General features: G+C 35.1%; 1 protein-coding gene across 1 annotated transcript in view; it reads right to left on the bottom strand.

The window, feature by feature from the left end:
- Positions 1-12,390, bottom strand: part of EYS (eyes shut homolog) — a gene marked incomplete at its 5' end in the record, with an annotated part of 687,713 nt that overhangs the window by 460,355 nt on the left and 214,968 nt on the right. The window contains 2 exons of the mRNA XM_082048968.1: positions 715-811; positions 5,924-6,183. Coding sequence (XP_081905094.1) covers positions 715-811; positions 5,924-6,183 — 357 coding nt within the window. The remainder of the gene's footprint in view (positions 1-714; positions 812-5,923; positions 6,184-12,390) is intronic.

Genomic DNA, 12,390 nt, shown 5'->3' with positions numbered 1-12,390 from the left:
CATGCTTTAGGTTTACCTCTGGGAATGGCACTTATGGAGAGAGTGTGCAACATACTAGGGTAATCATCGTGTCACAAATAGCCTTTTGTGTCCATGTGGGCTGGTGAAGATGGTAAACAGTGCAAAGGAAGTAAATAATGACAAAGAAACATACAAAAATAGTTCCAAGCAGGTCTGAGACTGAAGACGAGAAAACCCCCACTGTAAACATCCCACTTCTCCTAGCATAGTCTTCCAGATGCTGGTGACTCGCAGTAACACTGCCAGAGTTTCTTGAGGAAGACTGAAATCACTGATCAAGGACCCAGACAGACATTGTGAGGGTAGTCATAACAACAGAGATGAGAGATTGATAATTGCAAGATTTCTTATATAACAATTATAACTACATGGTTCATGAAGCTGTTTAATATTATAATAATTTCAACTTAGACTATTATTATTATTGTAACTTGACTAATAACTGTTTTTTATGTTTTGATTGGATTATTAAGATTTAAGTTACCCCCACAATAGACTCTTGAGCCCACATGGTGTACATACATGCATGCCTTTTTGCTAATAGAAAGATTTTAAGTGTAATGTAACCGTGTAATGTGTCAAACATTACAACATTACATCAAGTGTAAGATAGGCAAAGTGCCGAAAGAATTGTTACATGAAAAATATCCATGTATCATACTAAATATCTGTCATTCAAATAATTTTCCTCACCTGTAATGGTTAACCCCATCCACACAGAGTCCTTCATTCTGGCATGGATGGGAAATGCACTCATCACTGTTTACTTCACAGTAAGTACCTTCAAATCCTGAAATACAGATTGTATTAACTGTCAGTGAGTGAACTCAACTGCAAAACGTGAATGTAAGAGTCACAGTTCCTCTTGCAGGTTTGGCCATCTGAGCTCAGGAACAACTTCAACAATGCGAGTGGCAGGCGTGAGAAACATCAGCTGCCCTTGAAGCTGTTCAAGAAGAGCTGAGAGAAGCATCAGTGGTGACTACCCCTTCTCTTGGGAGCATCTTAGCTGAGGCTCTTAACCCTTGGTATCTGACTGACCTGCATGCCTAACCATGCACCTGTTTATCTGGATGCCAGCTTGGGCCTTCATACTAATTCCCTGACATTGAACCTGACTCATTCCCTGTAGATTTGACTGTCAATCTGGCATACTATGCTGATCCTGGACACTGTCATTGGCCCTGCCCTGATCGCCTCATTCAGATAGTGTCAGATAGGACTCTTGACAGTGAGGCCTCAGCTTTAATAAGACTCCTGGCTTACCTTCGCTTCTGGAGCAGACAGCCCTCATTGCTCCCTGACTCTAAGACCAGGGACAGCAAGTGGATGCAACACTGAAAGAACTCTCTCCAATTATTTTTGTTCCTTAGCTTCAACAAATTGATTTCCAGTGAGTATAAGAAGTGTTAACATACTTTAATGAAACAGAGAGAACAGATATGGGTGGAGCACCTGACTAAACATACTGGGGAAATGTAAAACATTTTAAAAGACTGAACAGGCTTTATTGAACAGTGTGGGACAATATCAGAAACTAAAAGCTAATTCAATAATTAATGTATTACAGAGCATAATGGAAGTTAGAGAGACCACATTTATTCAAAGCAGTCAGTAGATGAGAAAAACAAACAAACAAACACAGTTTTAATATTTAAATGAAGAAAAAGTGTGATCAAGATCTTATCTGCACAGCACATTACTTGCATGATACATTACATTCACCTGTATAAACATCCCATAATATGTAGTAAAGAAAAATAAGAGATTTTTCAGTGATGTAAGAATACTACTTTTGCTCTTAGATAGCATATTAAGTCTTAAAACTTTCACATTAATAAGTGCTCTTTTTACTAAACACACAGTCATAATAAAATTATACACAGTGGATAAACTATAGCTACTTAGTTGAATTTTACACAAACTGAATACGTATGTTTCAACTGATGCAGTGACAAATCCATTACAATGAAGAAACTATTTGCATTGTAGTGGCTATAATACACAACCCCTCATAGCAGGCTGGCTGAAGAGCATTTATGGTGTTCACCAAAGTGCTTTTGAACACCATTTAGATATCAAAATTAAATTAAAACAACCATAAAAACAGCCACTGAAATTTAGTGTAATTATTACAAATATGATGAAGTCTTTACTGGATTATCTATTAAAACAACTAGAAAATCATTGTTATTAGTACTTCTTTAGATACTGAAACAAGGATAGAAATTACTTCTCTTGTCATATTAATTTGTGGGTTTCAAAGTATTTCATGAGAGTGGAGAATTCATGAAAAATCACAGTTAGAATAGCATGGCTCATTTTTATCTAGATAAAATAATTACTGAAATAATTTAGTGTCTTGGTCAGAGTTGTAGGAAAAACTTTAGAGAGGAATATCTGCTGGCATCCCAATGCATGATCTAAATATCAGCTCACATCAAAGCAGTTGATGTTTTCTTCTTAACAGGATTATTTCTGTTCAACGACTTTCCTGGCTAGATCTGAGTGAAATAATTTCTGAATATCTGTTGAAGGTGTCAAACTGTATTTTCTACAAACCTGGAAAATAAAGTCTCTGGAGAATGCATTGGAAACTAACCCTTCAATTATAGTCACCATTTGCTTTAGCTCCTGCATATAATTAATAATAATTCTCACAGAACAACAAATCACTGTTAAAAGAAGTCTTCATTAGAAAACACTAGATGTTTTCTGGCCCACAGTTTATGTTGGCATCTTACTTTTTGTCCTGTCAGTTTTCTGTAATATTTATGAGTTTGTATTTCCATGAGTTTCACATTTCTCCATGATAACTGTTACCTTTTGTCTCCCATTTCGTGATTAAGTAGACCTGTTACTGTTTAACAGCCTTAGCCAGATACTTGGTCTTGCATTCAGTAGTTGCATGCCCTTTCATAATTTTCCTTATTTTTTTAATATATGTTTTTCAGTAATTTGTTCTTTCGTGGAACACCATTGTTCTAAGAAAGCTGCACTATTTTTACCAAACTGTCCTGTCTTCCGTTTGGGTTGCCTTTATGAAACTAACACTTTTGTGCTTGACTTTATCTAGAATAGTATGGTCTAATATTCATCCCCTAGTTTATTGACCCTCTAGTTCACTTATGTATGCAGTTGAATTGCTCTTTGGATCTTTTGCATGTAGACCTTCCAGGGAATCTATGGACAGTTGCCCAGGACAGCTACAAATATTTCAACATTACTTATATTCTATAGCTTTGCTCATGTTCCTTACCTTTCTCTTCTGTTACACTAAATTTTCATTTCTATTGTTAAGATTAATTCCAAGAATGAAATTCTTTAAGAACAGAAAAGCATGTTGATAAATTAGGGCAAATAGTAGAATGTTTTATTGCTTAAGTTGTCCTTCCCTCCTCTGCTTCATTTGCATTTAGTATGTAGCATTTCAGGAGAAACTAATTGCAGGATTCAAGGCTGGGTGTATATATATATAATAGCTCAAAAAGCCAACTCCTCCCAGTTGCCTCGATCAAACTCTTGCTTATCAATTACTGACAATGTATATAAGAAGAGGTGTTTTCTGTAAACTTCTTGGGAAACTTACTTGACTGCAGTGAGTCCTAACTTTTGCAGTAACAACCTACCCTACAAGATTTTTGCAACCATGAATATACCAGCATACAATTATAGAGATTACAATTTTTTAAACTGTTTAACCTGGTTGTGTGGACAACTAAACTTAAACTCATGGTCTAACACTATTCCAGAATCTATGACACGAGAGCCCAGTTTTGTGTTACAAATGTTATAATCTGTCTCCTTCCATTAAGCAAACCTCTACAGCTAAGGGCAGACACCTCAAAAGGAAGCTTTTCCATTTATTTTATTTATAAAATTTTAAAAACCTTTAAAGCAAGAACAGACAACTATAACTTCCTAACATATGTACAAGAACAAAGATGCATAGTTTATTCTACTACTAATCATTACTTCATTATCTCCCTACCAATTTGCTGTAATAATTATGTCCTAAAATAACATCTTACATCAAGTTTGATTGAGTTCAATTTATACTCTATCAGTTTTCGTCTTCTCTGTCCTAGTATGGCATTCCAATCCGAGCTGGCTTTAGTCAGTGGGTATTGTTTCTTTTCTTATAAAGAAGTGCCCCAGGCTATAGCAGATATGGTTTTCTGAAGATAATCTTTAGAATTCGTTAGCGCAGCTACATTTTGTAACTATTGCTAAACTAGATTCATACTTTGTAATGACTGGACCATTAACTACTGGCAAGTTGTTTAATCAACATGCCATTTGGTGCTAAATCAGGTGTCTTGGAGTAATCTAGCTATGTCAGCGTGGTTGCCCTTTGTGATCAGATCTGTAATTGTGAGAGGTTCATTGGGAGAGAAAGGCTGGCACATGGCAGACAAAAACAGAAGAATAAAAGAAAATACAACAGCTGTGGAGATAGATTTCCATAAACTGCCCTCAATTAAATTTCTAGATTTTGCTCTCTCTTCTTTTTTTGATAAGAGTCATGAATAAATTTTTGCATTTTTCCTAACATAAATTATTGACTCATTTCATAAATGATGCCTTTTACCCCTTTTCAATATTGAGATATATTCCATTTTCCAAGATTTTTTAGCCATGTATGTTACTGGTTCACATAACTCCCCTGCTAGTTCCCTGAAGATTCCTAGCTGCAATATTCAAGAATCCTTGAAGATTCTGTCAAAGTTCTTGAGAATCTTGGCTGCAATTTTTTTGGATTCTTGAAAATCTGTGCACAAAAACATTTTGAAAAGAAGACTTTTCTAAGGGATGCTAAGAAAATAACTCAAACTACATGTCTCTTTACAGATAGTTTCTGAAAAAGGTTTCAAAATCAATAGATTACGTTAAAAGCCGTTTTTTAAAGGTAGCTTTCCTAAAAGCTGCTTCAATAAGCAACTTGCATACCTCCAGTGAGGGTTTTTTAACTCAGTAATTTGTGGTAACCTTTACCTTAATTGTAAAAAACAAACTATAAATTCTGCTGACTTTATGTATTGTCTCCCCATCTTTGCAGCTTAGTAAACCATGAGTAGTACCTCTGTGGTGTAACACTGCAATTAAGGTATTGACCAGCATTGATCCCTGGGACACCCCTTTACCCTGCCATTTGTAGCTATAAAAGTGATGATTTCAAAATCCTGTCTAAATTCCAAATTCAGTAATTGTATTGCCCCTACTTAAATTTTCACTGTAGTTTAGTTAGTTAATGTATTCTTCATTTGCTACACAGAATTGCACAGTGATGTTCTGCACAGGTAAACTGTTGCTCTCTTCTACCTCAGCAGTTCTTGTACACTGAGGGAGAGAACATGTCTTTTAAGCCATGACCCAGGAAAGCTGTCAGCACCTGTTGTGGTTCTACTTGTGTATACGGAGAACAACCCTCTCTACACATTAGGCAGAGGAAGATTACTCCCCTGATGCACCAGGTCTTCTTGACAGCTCAGCAGGAAGAGGAACCATTTCCAACTTGCTCCAAGTTTTGTACCTTTAACAATTTGCATATATTTGTCTATTTCTTCCCCTGTTTTATCAATTTAGTCTGTCAGCTCTGCTGGCCATGTGCATGCCTATCTCTATATTGTCCTATCAATTGACTCAGAAATAGTAATTTTGAGGGCTGGAATCTAAATCACAGAATTAATAAGTACTACAACATAAGAAATTAATAGCAGACAAACGGACAGCTATCTTACCAGTCTTTTAACCTAAGTGATAAACCTGCTGTAATTCGTTAAGGTGTTATGTGCTTTGACAGGTATACATTGTTACTTTCACTGAAGACAGCATTAAATTCAACATGTATTTGCAACTTTTCTGCAGCAAAACAGAAAAGATTATCCATACCAGTTCTTACCTGTTTTGCAAATGCACATTGGATTTCCATCAACTTGTGCCAAACAGGTTGAATTGTTTATGCACGGATTATAAGGCAGCTCACAGGGACTGAAGCGCTGATGGCAGAAGTCACCAGTATAAAATGGAGGACAAATGCATACAAACTGTCCCTGCTTAACAGATTCGTAGCAGGTGGCTCCATTCAAGCATGGTTCAGAATCACATTCGTTTATATCTTCACTGCAGTCTGGCCCTGTCCACCCTACTTTACACGTGCATCTGAAAGGAAAAAAAAAAAAAAAAGCTTAAAGCAGTACAGGAATGAAAATCAACAATTTAGCCCAATCAGTTCCATTTAAAACCAAACAAACCAAACCAAACCAACCAAAAAACAAACAGACAAACTACATCAATCCGAACATGTTCTTCTGTACATCGCCTTTTTTTTCCTGATTGTATCAGACTACATTATGTAAAAAAGTTATATTCAGGTTCTTCTCCCAAAATTTATTTGAGCAAAAGCAGAATGACTTATTTTAAATCACAGGATTTATCAACTTGGAGAACCATTTGATTTAGTTAATGCTGACAGAATCATCTGTGAAGTTTCTTTAAACTGAAACACCATCACAAATTATCCAATATGGAATGTAAATTTAATTAAGATTCAGAATTATAATGACGTATTTTCATATGTATCAAACTACTAAGAAGGTATTTCAGTGTTTGGGTTGAAATGCACCAGGCAGTATTCAGTACACTTTCAAGAAAGAAGGTAGGAGGTTAAAGGAGGTTAAAGGAGGTTAAATGATAGAAGAATCCTCTTCTCATTATGTTCTTTCTCTTTTTAGTATGGTCTTGTGAAGACCTATTATTGACAATACAGAAGAGAAATCTTGGACCAAAACTACTTTACATCTGAATTGTAAAGAATCTACATTCATTAATTAGATAACATCTGTTTTAATTGCAACATGAATTTGACGATAAGGTTCTGAAAATTCAAAGATAAAAATTTGCTAATGATTTCAAAGTTTGCAGAGAAAATATCCTCATTAGCAGCAATAAAAGAAGGTTCTATATGCTTTAAAAGGTACAAAGTCTTGTGGTTTTACTTTCACTGAAGATATAATTAAATTCAGCATATATTTGTAACTATTTTGCAGGACAACAGACAATACAAAATATTAACTATACCAGCTCCTGCCTATTTTGATTGATATTGATTTCAGGCATTAAGCCATTCAAATATAGCTTTATAGTTCTAATTGGAGAAAAATAATGGGTTTTAAATAATAAATAGGTCATTCAATGGAGAATAAATTAGTTCTATAAAGCATGGGTATTGCTTACTAGACAAAAGGTGAACTTGGCCCCTTTAAAAAAAAAACAGTGTTTTCTTTGAAATTTTTATGTTCTGTGTGATTGGTTCAGAGGGTATAATTTCCATGTCACATGAAATTAAATAGGTATTACTAAGGAAGTTCATAATTTGAAAGTCCTGAGTGTTTTATCAATAAGTATTCATAAATCAGGTTACTGTATGTTTTTCATGGGAAGAAAAATAGTTGTAACTGTCAAATGGCATACAGACATTCTTAAAGCAACTATGAGAAAAATCATATTTCAAGACTCATTTATCAGTTACAGCACCCAAACCACATTTTTGGAAATACGGTTACAAATAAATATGTTTTGTTAATCTCTGTTTAGGAACAACAAACTTTTTGCTTTTGCTATACATGGTAGCATCAGTTTGGTGTCTAGAAGAAATACCCACCGAATAACAAGGAATAACAGCGCATGCACTCCTCAGCACTTTGTTTACTTTTAAGTAATCACTCAGTCAAAGTACAAACCTCTACTACAAATTAAATATCTCAAATTCACTGACACTAGACAAAGTAGAAAGATCCGTCAGAACAAATATTTCAGATGTTTAATTCTTTTAGAGCTGCTCATTTTTTTCTTGACTTCATTTATGAAGTTCTGAGGAAATTACTGCCAATGAAGCACTACAAAGTGGTATGTATTACCTTCTCTATGCTTCATTTGTAGCTTGGAAAGCTCATTAGATGTAGAGTCTTTCACTTCATGTTAGGAGAACAGGGTTCATTTCCTAACTGGCTCTACTGTTATGGGTGTCACTGAGGTGCAGAGAACCAAACATAAAACATGTTCCATTCCTTCTTTTCACTTCAGGGTTTCACAACTGCCTTTGAATTATCAAACTATTCTCTTTAACCACAGGGAACATTATGTCAGATGGAGATCACCAAAGCACAGTAATTTCCTACACTACACAACTGTCAAGTCCTACCCTGGTTTCATGCCAGCAACCGAATGCGATGCAAAGGTCAATTTAATGCAAATCAGACAATTAACAGCATAGTTGTATTGTACTCTTATCTGTATTATTAAGAAATTGCTGGTGCCCCCATTAAATAGAAAAAATACATAGAAGTGCCTGTCTCGAAGCTCAGATTTAAGAGTCAAGACAGCATTTAGTCTTAATGAGAACTGTTACTTAAACAAGGTAAGGAGGTGTTAGGAGTATTAAAGGTACAGAATATAGAACAGAGTGTTTTAACTGTGGATTATCAATGAACCTGCTATAGCTGATATTCTTGTAAATTACCTGATGAAAAGGCAAAACCCCAAACATAATTTTTTATTTTTTTTTTTCAAAAGGATAGTTTCATTCACTGCATTAGATGAAAAATCAAGACGATTTCCAGGATTCTCAAGGAAAAAAAAAAAAAAAAGAGGTAATATCTGGTTTTGTGAGACTACATAAAGACGAGATAGTAATTACTCAATTTCTTTTTGTTCTTTTACCAACTTGTAAACTCAGATAAAACATTCTAATGTTATAAACTTGCTTACTCATTGCACTTTTCAGTGGTGTGCCAGAAAACTTCTGGTTAATGTGAATAACAGGAAGATCTTTTCCACACCAGTGCTTTCTACTTCAAGCTCCTGAACTGAATCATGGAGTTCAGTGCAGGTGTACAACTAATCCTCAAGGTCCACTGGACTGTTGTAAGGAGTGCTGCACACTGTGAAAGTATTGCAGTAACTCAGCTTAAGGGACCATCATTTTTTTTAGGAATCTCATGGCTTGTTGCTTGCATTTTTGCTGAGCAACTATTAGGTTATTAACTCTTAGGTTAGAAAGAAAGTAAAAATACCTGTATTTAATTGTTGTTAATAAAATTCCAGACTTGTTTAGGTGCTGTCCCAGTCAACAATGGCAAGTCAATAAGTCAATTATAAAACTTTCAGCTTTGCCTTTGAAAAATACTAGGACATCCTTCATTATTACAATATAATTCTTTAATATTACAACTATTACAGTAGTCATCACCACTTTTTGTAAACCAAGTTATCAGTTTGAGCACAGAGACTGAACTATTCTCTCATCTTCTCATTTATTTCAGTGTAAGGAAGTGGTATTAATGTACCACTGCTGTGGTTAGTCAATAAGGTAGTTCAGCTCCTTGGGCTGTCAATTTGACAACGGAAAGTTTTATTAGCAGTGATATAAACAATAGCTTGGTTTCATTTCATTAGTGAAGTCCAGGGCATAAAAAGATTAAACAAGGGAAGAAATATTATCCCGTGGTTTTGATTCCTCAATATACTCATATCTGCCATGACCAAGTGATAAATATCTTTCCAAAGTGTGTAAATGTGTACAGCAAGAAAGTGGCCACACAAGAAGAAATTTCACCTGTTTCCAAATAATTCATCAGTGAGTAAAGAACAATTTGTCTTTCACAGAGTAAATTGGTAGGCATGTATCAATTTCACAGTTAAATTACAAAAGAAATTCCATTTGCCTTATCAGCTGTTAGAATAGTGATTGGAAACTGAAATCAAGGAAAAATAAACTGTTACTATTGTCACACATGCACCAAAAATTTATTAATTTAACAGACATGTAGATGCTGGCTTATGAGAATTATATGCACCACCTGAAGTCTTCCAAGTTGAATCTGAAGTGTTGGCTAAAAAAGCATAGATAAAATACCCAGGGAGTGGTACCAGGTAATAACAAATATGCAGAGATGAATTCTTCATTGCATGCCTAATCATTCTAAGTGTCTGAGAAGTTTGCATCATGGAATGCAAAATACCTGTAGTAGTATGATGACTTATACCATAGTTCATGAACTGTAAATGCAATGGACCTTGCTGCCATTACATCTCAGAAATAAAATGAATCTGTAAAAGAACGCTACAGTAAATCTAGACAGAGTATGTCCTAAGACACTTGGTTAAACTGGCTGAAACAACTTTCATTCTTCTCCTTTGTCCATATGGTGTATAAAGGTTGTTTAATATTATGCAAGTCAACAAGTTTCCTAAGTTAACACTGCTATCTGTAAAACATTCTATTATTTATTTTGAATATATTACTTTTCAAACTGTTTATGCAACTTAACCAACTGATGCATTGTGGATTATCTATTCAGCAATAGCAAAGCAAAAGCACTGAATAATAAGCTAGAGTTTGATACCAATAGGCATTGCTAATATCTAAAAGGAACAATATATTACTAGTGTTTGCCCATTAGCTCAGTAGAAATGTGAATATAGTTGAGTATTGGAAGTTGTTTAAGCAGTAGAATACTAAACCAAGTCTCACATTTCAGCAATTCGTGTTCTACAAATAAAAGAAAGTATCAAGAACTTCTGCAAAAAACATGTAGCATACCACTGCAAAGGCAACTGTAGTGATCCAGGCTGGAATACCATTCTGTATGAAGGCATTAGTGATCCATGGAACAGTTAACCTGAGCAGGCATGTACTGTGCTGGGCTACGTAGCATGTTGTCCTGGTTTTGTAGAACACATGTAGAACTTGGCCCTGTGGTCTGTGTTGTGCTGCATGCATCCTTTGACCCCTGGATAAACTTTGCTGGCTAATTTTAACAGAAGAGTCTCAGCATATGTGACTGCACCGGCTGTGTGTCCTTGCCTTTATCTAAGACTGTAGCAAGAAGTTCTCATGTGAACATCCTTTCTATTTAACAGTAGAAAGGATGAATTGAGTTGTAAAATCCTGTAAGATTACCAGAATGGGGTAACCTTTCCATAGACAGGCTCTGCATGGCATTCTGGCCCTGATGGGAGGTCTATTTGAAGCTACACAACTTGAGGTTCCCTGTAGGGGTGTAAGATTGTATACTATCTTCTTCTTTATAGTATTATTTCCAATATGTCATTCTAAGTAATACGGTATGTAGAGTCTGAATGCATTTCTTAGTGGAGTCGTAATGAAACAGCACCTCCTCTTGCCAAACATAATTGTAGCCCTATTTTAAAAAGTAATAAGATAGGTATTTGTGTCTCACTGGTTGAGCCTATGCAGCAGAGTCTGTCTTCTTTGCACTGCCCATCCTGGACATTTCTTTCCATGCTGGGATGACACAGAGGAAAGAAAAGAGCCAAGGACTATGTCCACATAGTATGGCACAAATACAGATGATGTGTGAAGCAAAATAGATGGTGCAGACCCAAAATAACCACTATATATGTTTTGCCTGGTTTACTTCAGATAAGTTCTAGTCTTGTGTCATGGACTGAAAATCCAGTAGTATTTCTAATGCACAGGATACAATGTGAGCATATACTCTAATTTCATCCAAAAAGATTCTGGTTTGCACGTATAGGATCATTAGACATTTCAAGACAATCAAAGCATAGTACCTTGGACATGTGGGAGATTTAATTTAAAAAAAAAAAAAAAAAAAAAAAAAAAAAAAATCTACTGACCATTTGAACTAAAACTCACCCTGGAGTAGCCTTTGTTCTCCTAGACAGCTGTGGGATCTGGCATTCAGAAACATTACAGAGCATATGAGTTGGGAGAAGACTTGTCTTTCAACTATGCAATTCTAACCACTGGAAGTTTATACATTATGAGTTAAGTCACTTTGAACATGCTGTTGGAGAGACGTAAGTTACTTAGAAGTTAAAATCTCAGATGAGTTGAGTGGGTTTTGTAAAGAATCTCTCCTTCTACTTATCATCATTGGCTATAAAAGAAACATTGTAGGTAGGTTTATGAATTTAAGGTTCTCTGTCAGATATACAAAGAACTATCTCGATCAAACTGGTTTCCTCAAATTTGAAAATATTATCTAAAAGTCTAATTTTTTTTTCTTTTATGCTATGCTGTCTTCTTCAATCTAATATGCTATGAATCCCTGATATTTCAGAGGCAGCTGTATTCCTTTACTAAAAAGGTAGTTCAACAGTGACCAGTGACCACAATAAATTTATCATAGAACTGAAGAAGAAATGGCTTTTAGAGTTTTTTTGGTAAGTGGATCTGTTAGAGCTTATGTCATTTTAATAATTAAAACCACAATACTAAATACTATTCCCTCTAGCTTTATGTATTCCTGAGTACTGAAAAAATAAAATTATAATTGTCTTTTAAAAGCAGGTATAAGGCTGAAGTGTATCAGAACTATA

Source organism: Streptopelia decaocto (genome assembly GCF_964273445.1).
Source record: "Streptopelia decaocto genome assembly, chromosome: 3".
Taxonomy (NCBI): Eukaryota; Metazoa; Chordata; class Aves; order Columbiformes; family Columbidae; genus Streptopelia; species Streptopelia decaocto.
This window is presented reverse-complemented; position numbering and strand designations above follow the sequence as displayed.